At 40.9% G+C, this 20,290-nt stretch overlaps 1 protein-coding gene across 8 annotated transcripts in view; it reads left to right on the forward strand.

Annotated features, from left to right (window-relative positions):
* The window catches only part of SNRK (SNF related kinase), a 56,771-nt gene that overhangs the window by 33,079 nt on the left and 3,402 nt on the right, over positions 1-20,290 (forward strand). For all 8 annotated transcript variants that reach the window (XM_034662319.1, XM_034662322.1, XM_034662325.1 and 5 more), the window contains 4 exons: positions 7,995-8,136; positions 13,172-13,384; positions 15,589-15,723; positions 19,536-20,286. In XM_034662319.1, the coding sequence (XP_034518210.1) occupies positions 7,995-8,136; positions 13,172-13,384; positions 15,589-15,723; positions 19,536-20,286 (1,241 nt within the window). The remainder of the gene's footprint in view (positions 1-7,994; positions 8,137-13,171; positions 13,385-15,588; positions 15,724-19,535; positions 20,287-20,290) is intronic.

Below are 20,290 nucleotides of genomic sequence, written 5' to 3' on the forward strand. Positions count from 1 at the left end.
GTTAACTTAAAAACTGGGAGGGGCGCCTGGGTAGCGCAGTCATTAAGCGTCTGCCTTCGGCTCAGGGCGTGATCCTGGCGTTCCGGGATCGAGCCCCACATCGGGCTCCTCTGCTATGAGCCTGCTTCTTCCTCTCCCACTCCTTTGCTGTGCTCCCTCTCTCGCTGGCTGTCTCTCTGTCACATAAATAAATAAAATCTTAAAAAAAAAAAAAGATTTAAAAACTGGGAAATGTGTGGTTATATTTGAGAGAACTTTATAGCTAAGGTTTTAATAAGAAGGAATAATCATAATCCTATGTGGAACCAACCAGGTTGTATGTTTATTGTAATTCCTAGGAAGATGTAACATGCTAGGCTGACTTTTTTTAATGTAGGAAAATAAGTTCTATACACTTTTCAACCACATGCCTGTTTAGGTGTTATGCATGGAGAACTAGCTAGAATCACACATTTCAAGAACCAATGTTTTGAATTTTGAATCTTGTTACAGCAAATACACTATTTTCATTTTTCAAGTGTTTTTTTTTTCTTTATCCTCAAATGATTAAGTTAAAAATGTCTTTTTGACAAGCTTAAACATTTTGGTAATCTAGGATAATGTTGCGTTCTCTTAAAGGACAAACTTCATTTGACTTTGTATCCTCCACATGCATTAAATATTGTGTGCCTTTTGAAAGAGAACCCATGGAAGTTGGCATATGCAGGTGATTTTTATTAACTGATAATTAATGGCTTTTGTATGTCTTACGTTAGCATACTTCAACCTTATGCAAAAGGCTCAGCACTTTTAGAATAAATTTAAGACGACACCAGAATACTCCACTATCTATTAAATTAAAGCATCAAGCAGGCTTCACATTTATAAAATGCTAATCATACAGTCCTTTAGTCTGCATGGTTACATTGTTTGACTAGACAAATAGAATTGGACATTTTTAGATTTGATACTAAATCTGAGCATTCCTACTTTCTGGATCAAAGTTAGACTTGCGAAATTTGCATTTGTCATAATCTTGTGGGAAGTTGACTTCTGAAGTGTAAATCTTCAGTCAGCATGTATCCACAGCAGCAGCTCCCTCCTTGAAGAGCATCCATGTTGAAATGTATGGAGGAGGGTGCTCGTGTCATGTTGCCGTGCTGATGGCCCTGTTTCCACATTTTGAAAGTATTTCTAAAATATGAACATTTTAGACTTTGTGGCTAGTGTTACCATAAAATTGGACAAAAGCCAGAGATTTTCCCCACAAGCTTGGTGTGAAAGGAGGTAGTTTTCACAAGGTATTAGATGTAAATTTGGATGTAATTTAAAAGATGTAATTTTGGAAAGCTATGAATTTATAATGGGTTCTTGCCTCACCTAGATATTTAGAAGTGCCTTGAGGGACTGCTTTGGCTAGGTGGAGATTTGGAGACAGACTCTGGCAATGTCCCCGAGGTGGATTGCACTGTGGTGGCTCTGGCTTTGGTGTTCCCTTGCCCTGGTGAAGCCTCAGGTGTGTCCTGAAGCATCGAAATGGAACTAGAGGGTGAAATGGCCAGTAGCACTGACCTGGCCCCTTCCCTGGCTTCAAAAGACCCAGCATTTAATATTTGAATTTTGTTTTGTTTTGTTTTCTCAGTCCTTGAAGGAAGTTACTTGTGCTAAAAATTTAAAATAATTCCTACCGTAAGTGTGCATGCTGTGGAGAGATGGGTCTGTAAATTCATTAAGGGAACCTTGCAGAACCAGGTGTCCCCAGGCCGCAGGTTGAGAATCACTGTCTCAGTGAGAGTAGGCTTTTTTTTTTTTAATCTTTACATTCCTCTAAAGATGTTTCTGCTTATCCCACTGAAGTATGTACACTTAATAATGTTCTGATAAGCACAACTAATTTTTAATTACTTTTTTTACAAGCAATAAATGAATGTGCTTGTAAGATAATTCAAATAGAACAGAAGTAGATTGAATAAAAAGTATTCCCTACCCATCTCACTCGTATACTTAGAGGTAAGGATTTTCTCAATTCTTTCAGGTTTTGTAGTGATACATGTAGTGCTCTTTGCCCCAGACACCCTCTCATAAATTACCAGATGAGTGGTGGTGTCCACCCTTTCTAGAAGAGAAGACTCAGGCACAGAAAGCAGATAGAACTTGGCCAAGAATACATAACTAATTAAGTGGCTGAGGTAGGATTTGAGCCCAGGGCTCCCTGACGCGTTAGCCCAGGCATGCTCTTCTCATTAGGCCGGACTGAAGGCCATCACATCAGGCCATCGCATGATTTTAGCCTGGCCTGTCTTTTTTGCTCTTCTTCTGTAAAATTGACTAAGATCAGATTTGTAAAGTGATTTATGAAAGAACGCTGAGTTGGAAGGGTGTCTGCTGCTTGTCTGGTTTGGATTTATGAATGTGTGCAGTCCCACAGTGTGTGATTGATAACCTTTGGACTTCTTGAACTTTTTCCTGTTTTCTTTTGACTTGAAAAAACAAGTTTGCACAAGGCGTTAAACCCCTAATTAAAACAAACTGCAGCTTGTCTTTACTGGGGCCCCCTTTCTCCCACTCTGGGTACTTAGACTCCTTTTTCTCTTAGCCTTTATTTGAAGGTCATTAATAACTATGGACTGCCCCCTGCTGCAGCTGCCTTTTGTGGGTCCCTAACCAAACAGCGTTTATAAAAGTACTGCTTTCTCTAGCTGTAGGTTCCTTCTGACATTCAGCAAACTTCTGAGGGTGCAGGGGATGTATTCTGCTCTCAAGGAGCCCTGAGTAGAGGAAAACATCTGTAATTACAGCTCACTGTGGTGATGCCCTCGTCGCCAGGTTGGAGGGCAGTTTGGGGAGATCTCAGGGGAAGCTGAGGGTCACTGATTAGAGCCTTGGAGGATTCTGGGAACATGCTGGAATTGGCAGGATCTTCCTGACCTAGACGTGAGAGGACTCATGTGGTGCAGGGTCTGGGGTGCCTCCTGAGTTTTGATTGGATAGGTGGAGATGCCATAGACCACACGAGAACCCAGATGAGATAACTATGTTTGGGTAAAAGGTGATAAGCTTAGTTTGGACAGCATTGAGTTTTGAAGTCCTCGGGGGGCATTTAGATTCAGGTGTGGGAAAGTTCTTTGAAGTAGGTACGAGTGATGGCATTCATTCTAACTTTCTTAAGAAAAGAAACGATTACTTGTTAAATAGTAAAACTTTGCTTCTAACTAAAGTGTTGGTAAAACCAGAAATAATATAGATACCCTAAAACATGGACTTGTCCAAATGCTTCTTTTCTCTTCTGCCCCCCCTCTTTCCCTTAGTTCAGAAGACCACTTGCAGAGGTCTGTAGGCTGATCCGTCAGAACGAACCACTGATCTTGTTGGGAACAAGAATTTTTAGTAACCAGAGCTCTAGGTGATGTCGAATGCAGATTAGTAGTTCTTACTGTGTAGGGAGCAATTCAATCAGTAGACCTTAGGGTTTCTGAGTATCCGTACAAGGAACAAAGGTCCTGAGACCTACATGCTTGTGTAACAGTACTTGCTATTCTAAGAAAGCATTGCCTTTTACGTTAGTTTTGGGTCATATGTCAGTTGCTGGTAACACAGTTTGAACTGAAAAGTGATTGCATAAATCCTGCTGGTTGTAAGTGGTGTCATCAAAGGTGCTGGTCCCAGCTTCATCTGTAGTGGTTTTAGAACATTCTGTTGCTTCTGTTATGATTGATGGCTACATACTGATAAAAGAAAAGAAAGCCAGAAGAAAAAATAGAGGTTTCCACCTGAAACTTGTTCTCGTCTTTCCATTTTTATTACTTTCTAATCCCTGCTCGCTCTTTTCCTCTCTAGATAATTCACTTCAGAAATGATTTTTTAGAAAACTTCGTAGCAGTCATGACATCCTCCACCCACCCCCTGCCACACCATTTGGCAGTAGCTTTTCCTCAAATTAACCATTAGCATGTTCTTTTATTCTGTTTTGCTTTCATTTTGATCTTTTGTTAGCCTGCCTAAAATGACCTTTGTAGTAGACCTCTACCTCCAACCCTAGAAATGGCTTAAATTGTATTATGACAAGTTGACCTGCTGAATGTTAGCAGGTGAAGGAGACATCAGTGCTCATTTTTGTGCTCTTATCACCAGCTAGCTTGAGAGCTGCCAGTAAGGGAGACCAGTAACTCCCAGTCTTTGTACTAACAAAGACCTCATTATCTTTCTACCCCTTCCCACAGTTCCATGAGTTCGGAGTGTTTTTTTAACCAAAGGAACTATATTTATTAGCTGATACTTCTTTTTCCATTTTTATTAACCAAGAACCTGTAGCTGGGTCTGAAATCAAAACGTATGCTTCCAATAGTAATATCATTAAATGTTACTTTTCAGATGGTTCACATTTGTTAACCTGTGTACCTTTAATATGAATAGACAATCCCATTAACATTTTTAAAAATAAAAATAATGTGAAGTCCCTATCCCATTATCTTTATCTCACCATCTCCCCTATCCCCAGTTACAGACTTGGTGGATCCCAAGCTGAGTCTGTGATCTGTACCTTGGGAGTGTGTAGTTTTGTAAGCAAGTTTAGTTTTTGGTTTTTTTTTAACGGAAAAAGATATTTTAAAATATTCACAAAAACGAATTTTTATTAAGACAAGTACCAACTCCCTTCCCCACTTGAGGGGAATTTAATAGTTAATCCTTCTTGATGCCATTGTTAGTCCTGTAATACCAAATGTCTTATCCTGGGGACCCAGGATCATGAATTGTCACCTTTTGTGGCTGCATTACTAAGACGCCTTTCCAGTTCTCTCCCCCCATCTCCACTAGTTTTTCTTGTCAGTGTTGATTTTGTGCCTTCTTGAGCTTACCTGCTGTCTGTCTCATAGTGAATTGGGAGCCCTGTAAGGGCAAGGGTGTCCTCTGTTCATTTCTGTGTCCACTGTGCTCAGGAACCGTGCCTGCCTAGTGCAGATGAACGAGGGCGGGACAGTGTAGCCTCCTTAGAATGCTTTCTGTGTTCTGGGCTCTGTCCTGAATATGCAGCATGGATTTGATTTTAATCTCTTTAATGCCCACCACAGCATTAAGAGGAAGCGCATTACTGCTACTGTTCCCATTTAACGATGGGGAACACGTTTCAGTACTTGGTTAAAGTCATACCACTTTGTGTTTGTTTTGTGGTTGCTTTTATCTCTTTACTTTGGCCCTTAGAATGGGAAAGTAAAATCATTCAAAGACAAGAATAAGAAAAGAAATTAAGTCTGGAAAAGAAGTAAATGGAATAAGCAGCCCCTTGAATAATCCTGTTGTCTCAGTGAGAGGGCCATTTGCGCTTTCTTAAACTTGGCTCCCTTAGTCACACTGCTGCTCTTATCTCTTTTAGTTTCATATCACATTATTTAGCTTTGTAAACTACCAGGCACAGAACTGTATTTCTAAATTCCTCTAAGTTTAAGCACTTCTACATTGAGATATTAGTTGGGCCCTGACTGCAAACAGTATATATATTTATGTTGTTTTCTCCTTTTACTCTTCTAATCACGCACCACTTTCTAATAAGTGGTGTGTGAGTCTGCTTGGGCAAATGATCCTGAAGAGAACATTTCCAAATAATTGGACTTCCTTATTGCTGTTGAGGTTGATATTTAACAGAGCAAGAAAGTTTTCTTTAACCAGATAAGAATTTGGGGTAATTTTTAGTTGATGTTTATATTATTTGTTAAACTCTTTAAATATCGGCTTTGTATAATTGCATTGTCATATAACATCTCCAGTTTAGCATAGAGAAAAAGTAGAAAACTAAATAACCAAACTGGTTTATCCACAAAGTATGAGATGGTAGAAGAAAGAATGTAACCAAATTCACTTATGAAAATTGTTGTTTTGTAGGATTTATATGGAAAGATAAGAATTTATTGTATCTCGAATATGTATGTATTAATGGTTGGGCTCGGTTATAGTAGTAGCTTTAGATATTAGTCAATATTTGAACAACAGAAGAGAGAGAGTTTTTATTTTAACTACCCTGGTTTTTATGTGTTCTTACTGCAAGCCACTTAAAATCCCTTCCCTTCTTCGGGGAGGAGATAGCCAAAAATAAACAAAATAACACAAAATAATAGAAATCAACCAAAAATAAAGCCATGGTGTGTTTCCCTTCTTATGTAATAAACATTGATGAAAAGATGGGCTTACTTTATACTGAATTTCTAGGAATATAACTACTTTATAAACTACTTTTCTCTTTGTATAACTATTTGTAAAATGAGGGATACATGTATTAAAGGGAGAATAACTGTAATTGCCACTTGTTTACGGTGGTGGCTTGAGAGTTGGGGCAGGTAACCAAAAATAGCAGGTTCAGGTGGTTCAAAGAGGGTTTAAGAACTATATGGATTTCCTTTGAAACTCTTAATAAGTTACAACTAGTATTGGGGTTATAAATTCTTCTCACTGAATATTTAAAGAACAGGTGCAGCTAGCCATCATTACACAGATTGTTTGGCTTTGTAGAGGGATGGCCGTCTGCATTCCAAGATCAAGGTAAAGAAATGTCAGTCAATGAGTAGAGTAGAGTCCTGAGCCAGCTTGCTGTCCTGGGGCGGTAGGTCCCATAATTTATGCATCCCATAAGCAATACCAGGGACACCTTTTACGTTCACTGAAGAGCCAAGGGTTTGGACTGAATGATCTTTAGGCCTCTTTTATTCTTATGTATGTAATGTTTTAATTTTAGTAGATTTAGTAATTTAGTAGATTCACTAATTTTCACTGAAACATCCTTAGTAAAATTTATACATATAAAAAAAATCAGTGTGTATAACTTTTGGGTTTCTGCATTTATTGCCTTGTTTAGTTTGGACCAAGAGGAAGATAGTTTATTAACAGGTTATAATTCTGCTGGAAAACAATATGGATCCTACATTATTTGGGGAGTTTAAGCTAAATGAAAACAACAGTTGAGTACTAACAGATGTGACAAAAGTCCATGTGGCTTGCATTCTCTTCTAAGCCTTTTGTGGTAGAAAGCTTCTTGAATTCATCTCTTGTTATAATAATGTTTATGTATTCATGTCTATACTTTAGTTTCTGGAATGAATTCATGATCTGTGATACCCTTCCTAAATGGATTTATCCTTTTTTCATTTGAAAAGCCATCATTTTTACAACTGATTGGTAAGATTTTTATCTAATGGCAAGAAGTGGGAGGTTATTTGCTTTTGTAGAAGTTAGTCTAATGCTACAGTTGGGAGGGTCCTCAGATGTCAGCTGGTCCAGCCTTACAATCACTATAGGAATGTCTTTTGCATAATATTAGACAGATGATTGCCCAGCCTTTGCTGAAATACTTAGAATGATGGGAAACCTACTGTCTTTCCCAGTGCTTTACTAAATAGCTTCTGCTGTTTTTAAGCCAGAGTGTGCCTCCTGGTTACTTATACCCTCAGACCTAGTTTTGTCCTCTGAAGTAATATATGGTCTGTTTTTTTCTTCATTGACAGCACAGAAATATTTCTCCTCTCTGAATTTTAATTTTCTTAACTATAAAGTCACTATGATTTACATCATCTGGTTATCTCACCAGGATTGAGGTAAAGAACAACTAAGATAATGGTGATGTTAGGCAAAATCTTTTTCATGTCTCAGAGTATTAAAATACTAGTTTTAGTTTTTTTCTCTGGTAAATGATGTCTTGAGAAAGACAGTAGTCTGTTGTCCAGTGGCTTAGGAACCTTAATAGGTACTTTCCACTTGATGTTCTTGCCATTAATGAATTAATTTATCTCTTTGTTGAACATTTATTGACTATTCACTATGTGGCTGAGGTGAATATAGAAACAGTGAACAAGACAGATACCTTCCCTGCCTTATTGGGACTTAAGTTTTCTTCCCTAGATGTTTTTCTTTGAGATATAAGTGCTTTTCACTATTGAAGTAAAATAATATTGTTAGTCTACTTTTACTCTTCTTAATGCTTTTGGTTTTCTGTCTCATCCAATATTTAACAGTATGTCTTTGATTTGTAGATATATGGAGTCTGGGAGTGATCCTTTTCATGTTGGTGTGTGGACAGCCACCTTTTCAAGAGGCCAATGACAGTGAAACATTGACAATGATCATGGATTGCAAATATACAGTACCATCCCATGTATCCAAAGAGTGTAAAGAGTAAGTAAAAACAGAAAAAGAATATGGAAACTTAATCACTCATATTAAAACCAGAAGTTTTATTTATTTGTTTTAAAGATATTTATTTATTTAGAGTGCAAGCGGAGGGGGGGCAGAGGGAGAGAGAGAGAGGATCCCAAGCAAACCCCGCACTGAGTGCGAAGCCCTACTCTGGGGTCAGTCTCATGTCCCCGAAATCATGACCTGAGTCGAAATTAGGAGTTGGACACTTAACCACCTTAGCCACCCAAGCACCACAGGAGATTTTGTTTCATTTCATTAACATGTCAAAAAAATTTGAGGTGACTTTAATATATAGGCATCTGAGTTCATTTTAATTTTTGAACTTGACATTTTGTTTTTGTTAAATGTGTTTTGGGGGGTTAACCCCAGAATATGATTTGAAATTTAATATTGGAGTACAGAATGTATTAGTCTGTTTCTTAAATATGCTTGTTTTCAAGAAACTCATTACATGTCTCTTCAGCCTCCAGGAGTGGTAGTTACTCAGTTGAAATGAAGATATCACCATGGGAACTACCTTTCTGTTTTTGCCTTAGCAAAAAAGCAAGACCACCTGGAATTATTTAAATTCCGGAGAAAAGTTAAGGCATTCCTTTTCCTGAAATAGACCACCAACACACCATTTTAGATTTTACATGATGTGTCCCTCAATTTTATTCATACACTGCTCTCCCCAGTTGGTTTATATGACTATTGGAATCCAGCAACTAAAAGTACACTAAAGTTGATTATTTGGAATTTAAAGTACTTTATAGTTCTGTGATAAGTACAGTGAGAAATATAAATGGAATAAAAGAACTGTTAGGAGCTCAGTATTTCATTGACAATCATGGGTGATATATATATATATATATATATATTTTAATGGGTGATATTTTTAAGTAAGTTCAGCTGAGATTATAGCTACTACTTAAAGGATTTTGCTGTAGTAACAAAGTTTTGAATTTTTCCTATCAGCTGGTAAGAAGGAAATCTGATGGTTTGAGAAATCTTTTCTCCTGGTAGAACCCCATCTTAGACCCACGTGGTGGATGGTTAAGAACTTACCTATTCAGACTCTCGATTCAGATGCAGGCTTCTCTATCTACTGATGATGTGAGAATGGTAGAACCTGGTATCCAGAGTAAGACCTAGAACAGTTGTAATATCTTGGGAGCCTCTCTGTTTCTCCCTTGTAGAGGGATTATTTTTAATAATCGTAGGACCATTCAGTTTTCTACTTTTTCCTGTGTCAGTTTTGCTAACTTTTGTTTTTTAAGGAGCTTGCCCATTTTATCTGAATTTTCAAATTTATTGGCCTCAAGTATTTATATTTTCTGGTTATATTTGTAAAGTATATAGATCAGAGGGGATGTTGCCGTTGATCATTCCAGTATTGACAGGTTTTGCCTTCTCTCGTTTTTGTCTTGAATTGTCTTGCCTGAGGTTTGTTGATTTTATTAGTCTTTTTCAAGGAGAACTGCCTTTTATCTTAATTAATTTACTTGTATTTTTTGTTTTATGTTGTGAATTTTCTCTTACCTGTATTATTTCCTTCTACCTACTTCATGGACTGATGCTCTTCTTTTTTCTTTTTTTCTTATGTTGTATACTTGGCTCATAAATTTTCTTTTTCTAATGTCATGGTTAAGGCTATAAATTGCCTCCTTGTACCATTTCTGCGGTATCTTACTATTTTTGATTTATAGTCCTGTTATTAATCAATTCTCAGTTTTTTCTAGCTTCAAATGGTTTATTTGACCTCTAAGTTTTTAGAGGGGTGTTTTATATTTCCAAATGTGTAGAATTTTTCTAATTTTTTATTCATTTCTCACTTAATTGCATTGTGGTCTAAGAATATAGTCTATATAGTACTAGTTTTTCTTGTTTGTTTGTTTTCAAATTGTTGAGGCTTGCTTAATGCCTAGCTCCAATGGAGTCAGTTTTTGTAAATGATCCTTTTGTTCTGGAAAAAAATGTATATTTTCCCATTTTTGGAGTCAGAGTTGTATATAAATCCTTAAGATCAAGCTTGTTAATTATGCTGTTCTAAATTACTTACATCTTTTCTGAGTTTTTTGATTACTTATCACTGAGATATTCTTCCACTTTGATGGTGGATTTATTGTTTTATTCTTGGAGGTCTGTCAGTTTTTGCTTTGAGTGTTTTGAGGCAATGGTATTAGATACAAATTATTATATCTTACTGGTGAATTGAACTTGTATATCACTTGTTTATTTCCGATGATGCTTTTTGCCTTAAAGTCAATCTGCGTTGTCTGGTTTTAGCTAGCCACACCAGTTTTCTTTTGGTTAGCATTTGTTTTCCATTCATTTACTTTAAACCTTTCATTGTCTTGGTTTTAAGTACATCTTTTTTCAATAGCTGGGAGCTGGGGTTTAATCCCTTCTGAGAATTTTGGTCTTTTCATCAGAGTTTATCCCATTTATATTTATTGTCTTCACTGAAAGATGTAAATGTATTTATGTTCTTTTTATATGCTTCGTATTTGTCCTACTTTTCTTCCTTTTTTTTTTTTTTTTTTTTTTTTGTCTATTCCTTCTTTAGGATTGATGGAGGTTTTTCTTTTTCCCCTTACTTGGCTTTCTCCCTTCAACTAGTTGGAAATTATAGTCAGTTGTTTTAGTGATTATCCTGTTTTAACACACACATACATATTTGTATGCTTAATTTATTTTAATTTTTTAAAAGATTTTACTTATTGAGGGAAAGAGAGCACACGAGTGGGGTAGGGGCAGAGGGAGAAGCAGAGTCCCTGCTGAGCTTGGAGTCCCCTATGTGGGGCTTGATCCCAGACCAGAGCCGAAGGCAGACGCTTAACCGACTGAGCCACCCAGATGCTCCCTGTATGTTTAATTTAATAAAATCGATAGTTAATGCTTAGGTTTATCTCCTCCTAAACAACACAAAATCCTTAGAACACTTTGCCATTCAGTATTTTTTAACTCCACAAATTAGACAGTATTATTATTCTGTATAGTAAAAACATTGTTTAGAATTACCCAGATGTTTGATAAGAATTTTGTATATCCTTCCACTTGGGATCACATTCTTCTGCTAAAATTATACCCTTTAGAATTTCTTTGATGAGCATTTCTCAGTTTTTCATTGAAAATCTTTTTATGTTACACATGTCCTTGAAAAACAGTTTCATTGAGTGTAGAATTCTAGGTGTGGACAGTTGTTTTCTCTCAGGTTACTGAAGATGTTACCACATCCTCTGATATGTCTTGTTGCTTTTGGGATGTCATCTGTTTGTGTTATTATTGTTCTTGCACAGGTGATCTCTCTCTTCTCAGGCTGCCCTAAGAGCTTCTATTCATTCTGCTTAGGATGTGTTCGGCTTCCTGGGTCAGGATTTGTGTTCCTCCATGAATTTGGAAAATCCTTAGCTATTATCTTTTCAAATATAGTTTCTTGCCCGTTCCCTCATTCCCTTTTGGAACTCTGATTAGATATATGTTAAGTATTTTCACTCCGTCCTCCTTGTCTTTTCATCTCTTCATGTTTTCTCTAAGTCCACTGGTACAGGGTTATTTCCTTTGCTCTATCTTCCAATTTACTAATTCTCTTTATGTCTAGTTTATTTATTTTATTTTATTTTATTTTTTTAAAGATTTTATTTATTTATTCGACAGAGATAGAGACAGCCAGCGAGAAACGGAACACAAGCAGGGGGAGTGGGAGAGGAAGAGGCAGGCTCATAGCAGAGGAGTCTGATGTGGGGCTCAATCCCATAATGCCAGGATCACGCCCTGAGCCGAAGGCAGAAGCTTAACCGCTGTGCCACCCAGGCGCCCCTCTTTATGTCTAGTTTAAAAAATTTGTCCATTGCTTTAAAAAAATTTTTTTTTAACAGTCTTTGGTATTTCAGGCTTCTCCATGTCTTAAACATTTTCAACACAGTTATATTCTGTGTGTGAAAATTTCAGTATTTGAAGACTTTGAGTTCTCATTTTGCCATCATGTTTTTTTTAGTTCTTCTTTGTACTTGTTTCCTTTTTATTTTTTGATTGTGAGGTTATATTCCTTGTAATACTCTGTGGGGAGTTCTTTTAAGTTATGTTCCTATGGAAAGGTTTTTGATTTCCTTCTCTACTGTAGTTCCTTAGGAATACCTCTGGCTTAGAACCAGCTTAAGTTAACTTCTTCCCTACGTGTACCACACAGATATCACTAATTTGGACCACACTTGTGTAAGGACCAGCCTGTGGCCAGAAATTCTTAGAAGAGATTTCCCTGCCCCACCTCCACAGCCAGTGTTGAGGCAGGCAGGTTTCCTTCTTGATATCTTAGCAGATTTGTTTCTCATTTCTCATTCACCCCTACACTGAAGCAGGGACCCCAGCTCTTTACGAGGGCTCTAGTTGTACTCCCTGCCTTAATAGGCCCTACACATTATATTCTATTTTGTGCACTCAGTATAGCTTTCAAAACCAAAGCAGAAGCAATCAGGTCAGAGGCTAGCTTTGTCATTTGCCTCCTAAAAGTCCTGTTTTTACTCCATTTTTACCTGTTGAGTATTCCTTCCTTCCTTCCATGTTTATGTATATATGTATTTATTATTTAGCCAGCACAGTGCATTTCAACATAATATATGTTTAAAAGCCTGTGGCATTTTGATTGTTGCCGTCAGCATCGCTTACTCTTCCTGAGGCAGAAGTTGGCTCATGTCCTGTATTTTGTATGTTATTGTTGATCATTATAGCTGGTTCTGGCATGCTACTAAGCCACAGTTAGTTCAATGACAGATGTTGCTATCTGGAGCTAATTTGAGATGATAGGAAGCTGTTTGACTTATCAGTATATCTGGCAGTTGTGATTTTCTATTTATGAACCTGATGGCAGTAAATTTTCTTTATTCCCATCTGCTGTTCTACCATCACCACTAGTGAGCCTCGTGAAATTGATGGTATAAGTGTAGGAAACGATTCTGATTTGTAAAATGATCCACCATTGCTGATCCTTGCCAACAGTTTGCTCTAACAGTGGACTTACCTTCCTTTCCAGCCTGATCACACGGATGCTACAGAGAGATCCCAAGAGAAGGGCCTCCTTAGAAGAGATTGAAAATCATCCTTGGCTTCAGGGAGTGGACCCTTCACCAGCCACAAAGTATAACATCCCCCTCGTGTCATACAAAAACCTCTCGGAGGAGGAGCACAACAGCATCATTCAGCGCATGGTGCTTGGGGACATAGCGGACCGCGACGCCATCGTAGAGTATGTCAGCACTCATCAGCACAGGGCCACGGGTTTGGTATTCTTGGAATGGTCTCTCCTTTTAACCTGTCAGGGCCTGTGGACACTGTAGTGCATAGAGTTCCCAATTGGCAGAGGTTATGTCATTTATTTCTAGAGTTCCTGGCCCAGTGCCTGTCTCATAGGTTTTATTATTCTGTTGTTTTTATTTTTGTACTAGTGAATAAGTGCACCTTTGCTGGGTGGTGTCAGCGAGTGCTGTGGCCTCTTCCCTGTAGGGGTGGGTTGGTACCCCAGCACCTGTCTTTCTTCATTGTCGAGTCTCTCTCTGCTCCCCACAGTGAGTGGGGAGAATGGGGCAGACCACAGTCCTCTGAGTCAGGGGTTGACATATGGGGCTGGTCATTCATTGTTGTAAGGAAAGTTTTAGTGGGCACAGTCATGCCTGGTGGCTTGGGGATTGTCATTGGCCACATCGTGCTGCAATATCAGAGTAGCTGTGAGAGAGACCACATGACCCACAAAGCCTAAAATGTTTACTTTCTGGCCCTTCAGAGCCCGTGCTGCAGCAACCTGCAACCCACAAGATTACAAAGTTGTTAATTAAGTCATTTAAAACCAAAGCCAGTTCTTAAAAATCTAAGAAGTTTGGAATCAAGGATAATATAAAGAAGCAGTTGCTTTGTTTTAATAATGATTTATTTTTATAAGAGGTCCTGTCTAGAAAATTATGAAGTATTTCCACAAATGAAAAGTCAGAATGTTCTTTAACCTGTTGAATGCAACCATCAGGTATGATGGAAAGAGAAGATACCCTGGGGGGGGGGGGCAAAAAACTCAGATTCAAAATTTTGGTTTAAATACAAATTTCTGCAGATTTCTAGCTGCATTATGAGTTGTCATACTTAATGACCTAAATGAACAGGAAGAGCAGGACACTTACTATGCCTGCCAAGGACACTTGTTTTAGGAATGTGTAGAAAGTGATTTTTCATTTTAAGTGCATAGAAGGCTATTTGTATCTCCCTGAATAGACTCAGTGTTCTTAGGATAAATAAATACATGGAGTGGAATCATTTAGAACTATTGGATTCATGTAAATTCAATGACAAGTCCAAAGGGAGGGGCAGTTCACTGGTTCAGGTGACCCCATTTGCCTGTCCACTAGTGGGCAGGTGTACTGTGAAGTGGGGGCTGGGAGGCCTGAGCTTAGTCCCCCCAGCTGGTCTCAGCTCATGCCCGTGGCTTGCACCTGAGACTAGCTCCTCCGGAGCGTGATGCCTCAACTCAAAGACGATGGTTTTTGGTCCCCTCTAAATAAGCCAGTGATCTTAGCTGGTACTCGGCTTAGGAAGCCACTCTTAAGAGTCATTCTGCCCTGAATTTCATCTTGGGCTCTTACTTTAGAGTCTTGCACCTCCGTCTGCCCTGCCCCCATTAGCTGTGACCCCCTGTTCATTTTGTGAAAAGGGATCCTTGTATTGCTTCTTTCCTAAGTGTTCATTGTGCATTTTCACTGGCTACAGGAAGTTTCTCATCCCTATAGACCCCTTGTAGCGCTGCCGTGCAGCACGCAGGCAAGCCCAGCTGAAGGAGAGCTGGCGGCCGCGTGCCCTGTGGGCGGGCTGCTGCCAGCCCCGGCCTGCAGGCTGGCTGCTCAGACTGGGTACTCGGAGCACCCTTTTGAAATGGATGAATGAATACATTGATTTTATTCAAAGAAGAGGCTAATGACATACTCTCAGTTACGTTAATAATTCATTAAATGCAAAGAGCGTAAAAATAAAAACCCTCATTTTTATGATTGTTACTAGTATTTCAGTGCACATTCATACAACTCATTTCATACTTCTGATGGAAGCAAGTAAGCCAACTTAATGAAAATGAACACTTTGACACAGATTAAAGTTTTGTATAATGCATGCTTTCTTGGAAAGCGTCGTCATCTTTTTTATGCATCGAAAACTTGACATCCAGCTCAGCTGCTCTCAGCGCTTTGGATTTTTCTTACTCACTGAACATTTTTATGTAGTTGTTTTTTTAGAATTTCATGAGTGATCTAAATAACTACTAGGTTTTTCTTCTTCTTTGTGTTTTTTATAATTTTAATGATTCCAGGTCATTGGATTTCATTTGCTTGTACTTTGAAAAAAAAAAAAATGAGTTCTGCTTGTAAAACAAACTTGCTGAAGTGGCTTAAATTTATTCTCCCTTATTTTCCTTAGAGCCCTGGAAACCAACAGGTATAATCATATCACGGCGACTTACTTCTTGCTTGCTGAAAGGATCCTGAGGGAGAAGCAAGAGAAAGAAATACAAACCAGATCTGCAAGTCCTAGCAATATCAAGGCCCAGTTTAGGTGAGAAAAAAAATCTTCACTGATTTTAGTAAGTTAACGTTTTGAAATAGAGAACCCCTTTTAAACAAATGCTTCATAACTCTTTGGGGCACGAGAGCGTAAACAGTGCTGACAGCCTCGTTGGAGAGGCCACGCATGGGCTCTCCCTGTGTGGGAGTGTTCCTTCATCACCAAGGACACCTTCCTTCCTGGGCTCAGGGGAGAGGGGCTGTGGCTGCTGGCCTAGCCAGGAAAACATGTTTGGAGAAGTAGACTCAAGCAGAGTGTTTGTCAACTATTTTCATTAAACTCTTCCAGATCTTATATGTATTAATGTGTTATTTTCTTTTAAGTTTTCATTCCAGGAACAGGGCCAAAACCCTGTGTTATTTGAAATAGTGTTTAAGAACATTTAGGGCATTTTTGTGCCATGGTATTATCTCAAGATTTCAGTGATTTGACACATCAGCTAGTTGATTTATTGGCTGCTTGACCTTGGAAGGTCATTTCACCTCTTTTTGACTCAGCTTCCTGGTCTGTGAAATGGGAATAATAATATATCCCCCTGAGCTGGGCTGCACGTGTTTGCTGTCACTGTTAGGACTGTTTCACCCCTGCTGGTGTCTTTGGTGAAGTCATGAGTGTGCTCTCCCCCTTTGTTTCCCCTTCTCCCCTCCTCCCACCTCCTCTTTCCCACCATGCTACTGCTTCTGCCATGTTAGCTTTCCATTTAAAACCACAGGGTGGAGAAGACTACATTTTTACATCACCACTGTGAAAGTTATGTAGAGTTTATCTTTCCCTCTTCAGATAAAGTAATCCACGGAAGTGTAGTGACTCAAAAACAGAAGGGTACTCCCAATTCTGCATAATGCCCTGCACGCACCCATAGACAAATGTGTGTGACTATGTAGTGATGATAATTACATGAAATGGGCAGAAAGCCGTTGGGTTTAAATTACTCGCAGTCAGCTTGCCACGTGTAGGTGGTTACTTGGGGTGCAGCAACAGAGAAGAGAGAAGAAAAGGTTCCTGGGTGGCCAGGGAATAGCGATTTAGAAGTCCAGAACGGAAAGTGGACTCAGTAGCTTCATCTCTACCCTGGGTGGAGGCGTCTGTACTGAAACCGAGGGACCGTGTGCTGTCCGTGTGGACAAGGACTGGGTTCCAGGGAGCTGGGGACTTGGGTGTGACACCGGGAGAGTGACTCTGAGTGGTGAGGTCATCCTAGTCCTGACCTGAGCCCCCCGACGGGAAAAAGAAGGGTCACCGCACATCAGGCCACCAAGTCTGGAGTCAGTCCAGCCTTAGAAAATGGAATATTTGGATTTGAGCTGTTTTCAGTGAAACAGATCAGAGCTCAATCTAGAGTTGATCACATATGTAAATGAGTTCAGTTGGTTATACCTTATTATAGAAGTTACAGAGCTCATAGAGGCTATGAAGAAATATCAGAGCCTTCCCTGAAGTTTTCCTTTTATCTTCCTGGGGATACTGGTGTCAGGTGCTGTGAGGGCCTTGCCTCCTCCCCGGCCCAGGGCAGGTGGGGCATCTACTTCCTTGCCTTCTTTTTACTGTCACTGTGACTTTATTGTCAAAACCCCGGACCTGACTTAATTCTGTCACTGGACATGCCTTCAGATCAGAGTGACCTGGGGCTCAGAACCCTGGGCTGAGTCAGGAGACAGGTGTTGAAACTAGAGCAGCTCCTCCGGGGCTGGGGGTAGGCAGGCGAGCCAGGGAGCCCCAGCTGCAGGGAGAACACCTCCTCTGGGTTCTGCCAGCATGGGCTGGAAGCTTGGTGTAGTTTGTGTGTTAGAAGAGGCCTCGTGAGGTCCTCTGAGGAGTGGACCCCAGCGCGGGCGGGCTCAGTGCCAGCATCCTCTCCGAGCCCAGGAAGTGAGGAGAATCACTGAGGCCAGACCGCAGAGGTCCAGCTGTTCTGCAGTGGCCCTTCAGAAGCTTCCTAGGTTGCCCTGGGGGGTGCAGTAACTGTGGAACCCCGCCTACATGTCACTGTCCCCCAGCCTGTGTGACCTTGGGCAGGCTTCTTACACTGTGTGTGTCATTTCTTCATCTGTGAAGGGGGATGATTGTGGCCCCAGCTTGTGGAGAGGTGGGGGGGTGAAGTGCATTCATCCCTGTCGGACTCTCACGACAGCACTGGCCCTGGTCAGCACTCAGGAGTGCGAACTGTTCTGTCCATGTGACTCATTTACAATTCTTGTTTAGCAACCTGTCCTCCCTTTTGTTAAGATAAGCTGTAATCTGCTCATAGTGTTCTGGCAATGAAGCTTGCATACTGGGTTTAGCACAACGTGGAGCTCAGATGTGTGCTCAGTTGATGGGAGCTGTTTACTAGCTTGACTTACTCCTGTAAGTAAGAGCCGTAGTTCAGAAGTGGCCAGTGGAGGAACCAGCCATCCTGTTCTTGGGAGTGGGCTCTGAGAACGGTGTTGACTTTCTTTTCAGGTGGGGCAGGAGGTGAGGAGAAAAGAGCCTCTGTCCCATGTGGGCCCCCTCATCCTGCACTGCTCTGGCGGGTCGGACACAGTGGGCACCCAGCCTCCCAGCCCAGGGCTCCCGGGCCATTTGCGGGTGTGAGGGGTGGGGCTGATCTTTCAGGAACGTGGTGTGCAGTTCCCCAGAGCCACCGGCGTCGCCAGGGCTTTGTGTGTTTGTGTTGGTGGGGGACAGATGACTTGTCCAGAGACAGTTAGTGACCTCAGAGACATTATCCAACACTCAGCTTTTATAAACTACCAAGCAGTGACTAGCATAGATGGACCACTCCACTGACAGAGGAAATGGCTCTGAGTTGGGGGAAAGATGTCTATCGTACATTCCTGTGAGTTTTTTAAAGCTATAGATTTAATTGGGTTTTATTTCTAGGATAACAAAATTGGTGTGAAACAAAAGTGTCGTAGTGTGGAAGTGGCTATTTTAAAGAACTCTGGCATCTCCTGTTCCCCTGGACAGAGAGGACAGTTAAGAATTCCCAGAACAGGCTAGAGACTTCATTTTCAAGAGTTTTTCTTTGGATGCCAAGCAATGATCTTGTTACTTGGGTGACTCTAGACTGGGGAATAAAGTTTAAATAAATCAAAGTTTAATCAAAGTTAAAATCAAAGTTTAAATAATTGTGGATTTGCTACTTACTACACTTATGTGGACATTTAAAATTACATGTATTTATATTTAGCGTCTTGTGTTTTAATTGGTGAAGACTTCTGCGTATGCCTGTGTACGTTGACTTTTCTTTGCAGTATTCTCATGTTTAATCCACTGAACTATTTCCATTTATTTTCATAAATACCAAACTTTTACACCATCCTGTCATATCTGAAAGACTGGGAATTTCAGGTGAATTATATTGGTTTGGTTTTTTTTCAAGTGAATTTTATTAACAAACCATAGATCTTCAAGGGTTGTGATCTAAGACCCAAAGGAGTGAAACGTGTGGTGTTTGGGTTTTGCTTTGGTGATCTCCCTTGTGCTTTTTAAAACTGTTTTTCTTGTGGTGTAAGACTCGTGTGGGAAAGATGGACTAGCTCTTGGCCCCCTTTTCCTGACAGCTCTGATAAAGTTCTCATTTGGCTAGTAAGCCACACACTGAGCTGTGTTTCAGAAGCACATTTGCCCTGCTGGTGTCCTTGCTGATATTTATAGGATGTTGGATGGGTTTGCAGGGCTGCCGTTTCTTTTTTTTCTTTTCTTTTTCACGTATTTCTTTTTTTAGTCTGTGGATTTTGCCCCAGTCAGTGTTAAGTGATGGAGTTTTAGTAAAGTCTGCATATTATTACATGGCTTTCTCCTTCCGCTCTTTCACACAGGCAGTCATGGCCCACCAAAATCGATGTACCCCAGGACCTTGAGGATGACCTCACGGCCACTCCTCTGTCCCACGGGACCGTCCCTCAGTCTCCTGCTCGGGCCACCGACAATGTCCTCAATGGCCACAGGAGCAAAGGCCTGTGTGACTCGTCTAAGAAGGACGACCTCCCCGAGTTGGCCGGGCCGGCACTCTCCACGGTGTCCCCGGCGAGCTTGAAACCCACGGCCAGCGGGCGCAAGTGCCTGTTCCGGGTGGAGGAAGACGAAGAGGAAGATGAGGAGGACAAGAAGCCCATGTCCCTCTCGACGCAAGTGGTTCTGCGCCGGAAGCCCTCGGTGACCAACCGGCTGACGTCGAGGAAGAGCGCTCCCGTCCTCAACCAGATCTTTGAGGAAGGGGAGTCGGATGACGAGTTCGACATGGATGAGAACCTGCCCCCGAAGCTGAGCCGGCTCAAGATGAACATCGCCTCGCCGGGCACGGTGCACAAGCGCTACCACCGCCGGAAAAGCCAGGGCCGCGGCTCCAGCTGCAGCAGCTCGGAGACCAGCGACGACGACTCCGAGAGCCGGCGGCGGCTGGACAAGGACAGCGGCTTCACCTACTCCTGGCACCGGCGGGATAGTGGCGAGGGGCCGCCGGGCAGTGAGGGCGACGGCGGGGGCCAGAGCAAGCCGAGCGCGGGCGGTGGCGGCGCGGACAAGGCCAGCCCGAGCGAGAACAGCGCTGGCGGCGGCAATCCCGCGGGCGGCT

Source organism: Ailuropoda melanoleuca, chromosome 6, assembly GCF_002007445.2.
Source record: "Ailuropoda melanoleuca isolate Jingjing chromosome 6, ASM200744v2, whole genome shotgun sequence".
Lineage (NCBI taxonomy): Eukaryota > Metazoa > Chordata > Mammalia > Carnivora > Ursidae > Ailuropoda > Ailuropoda melanoleuca.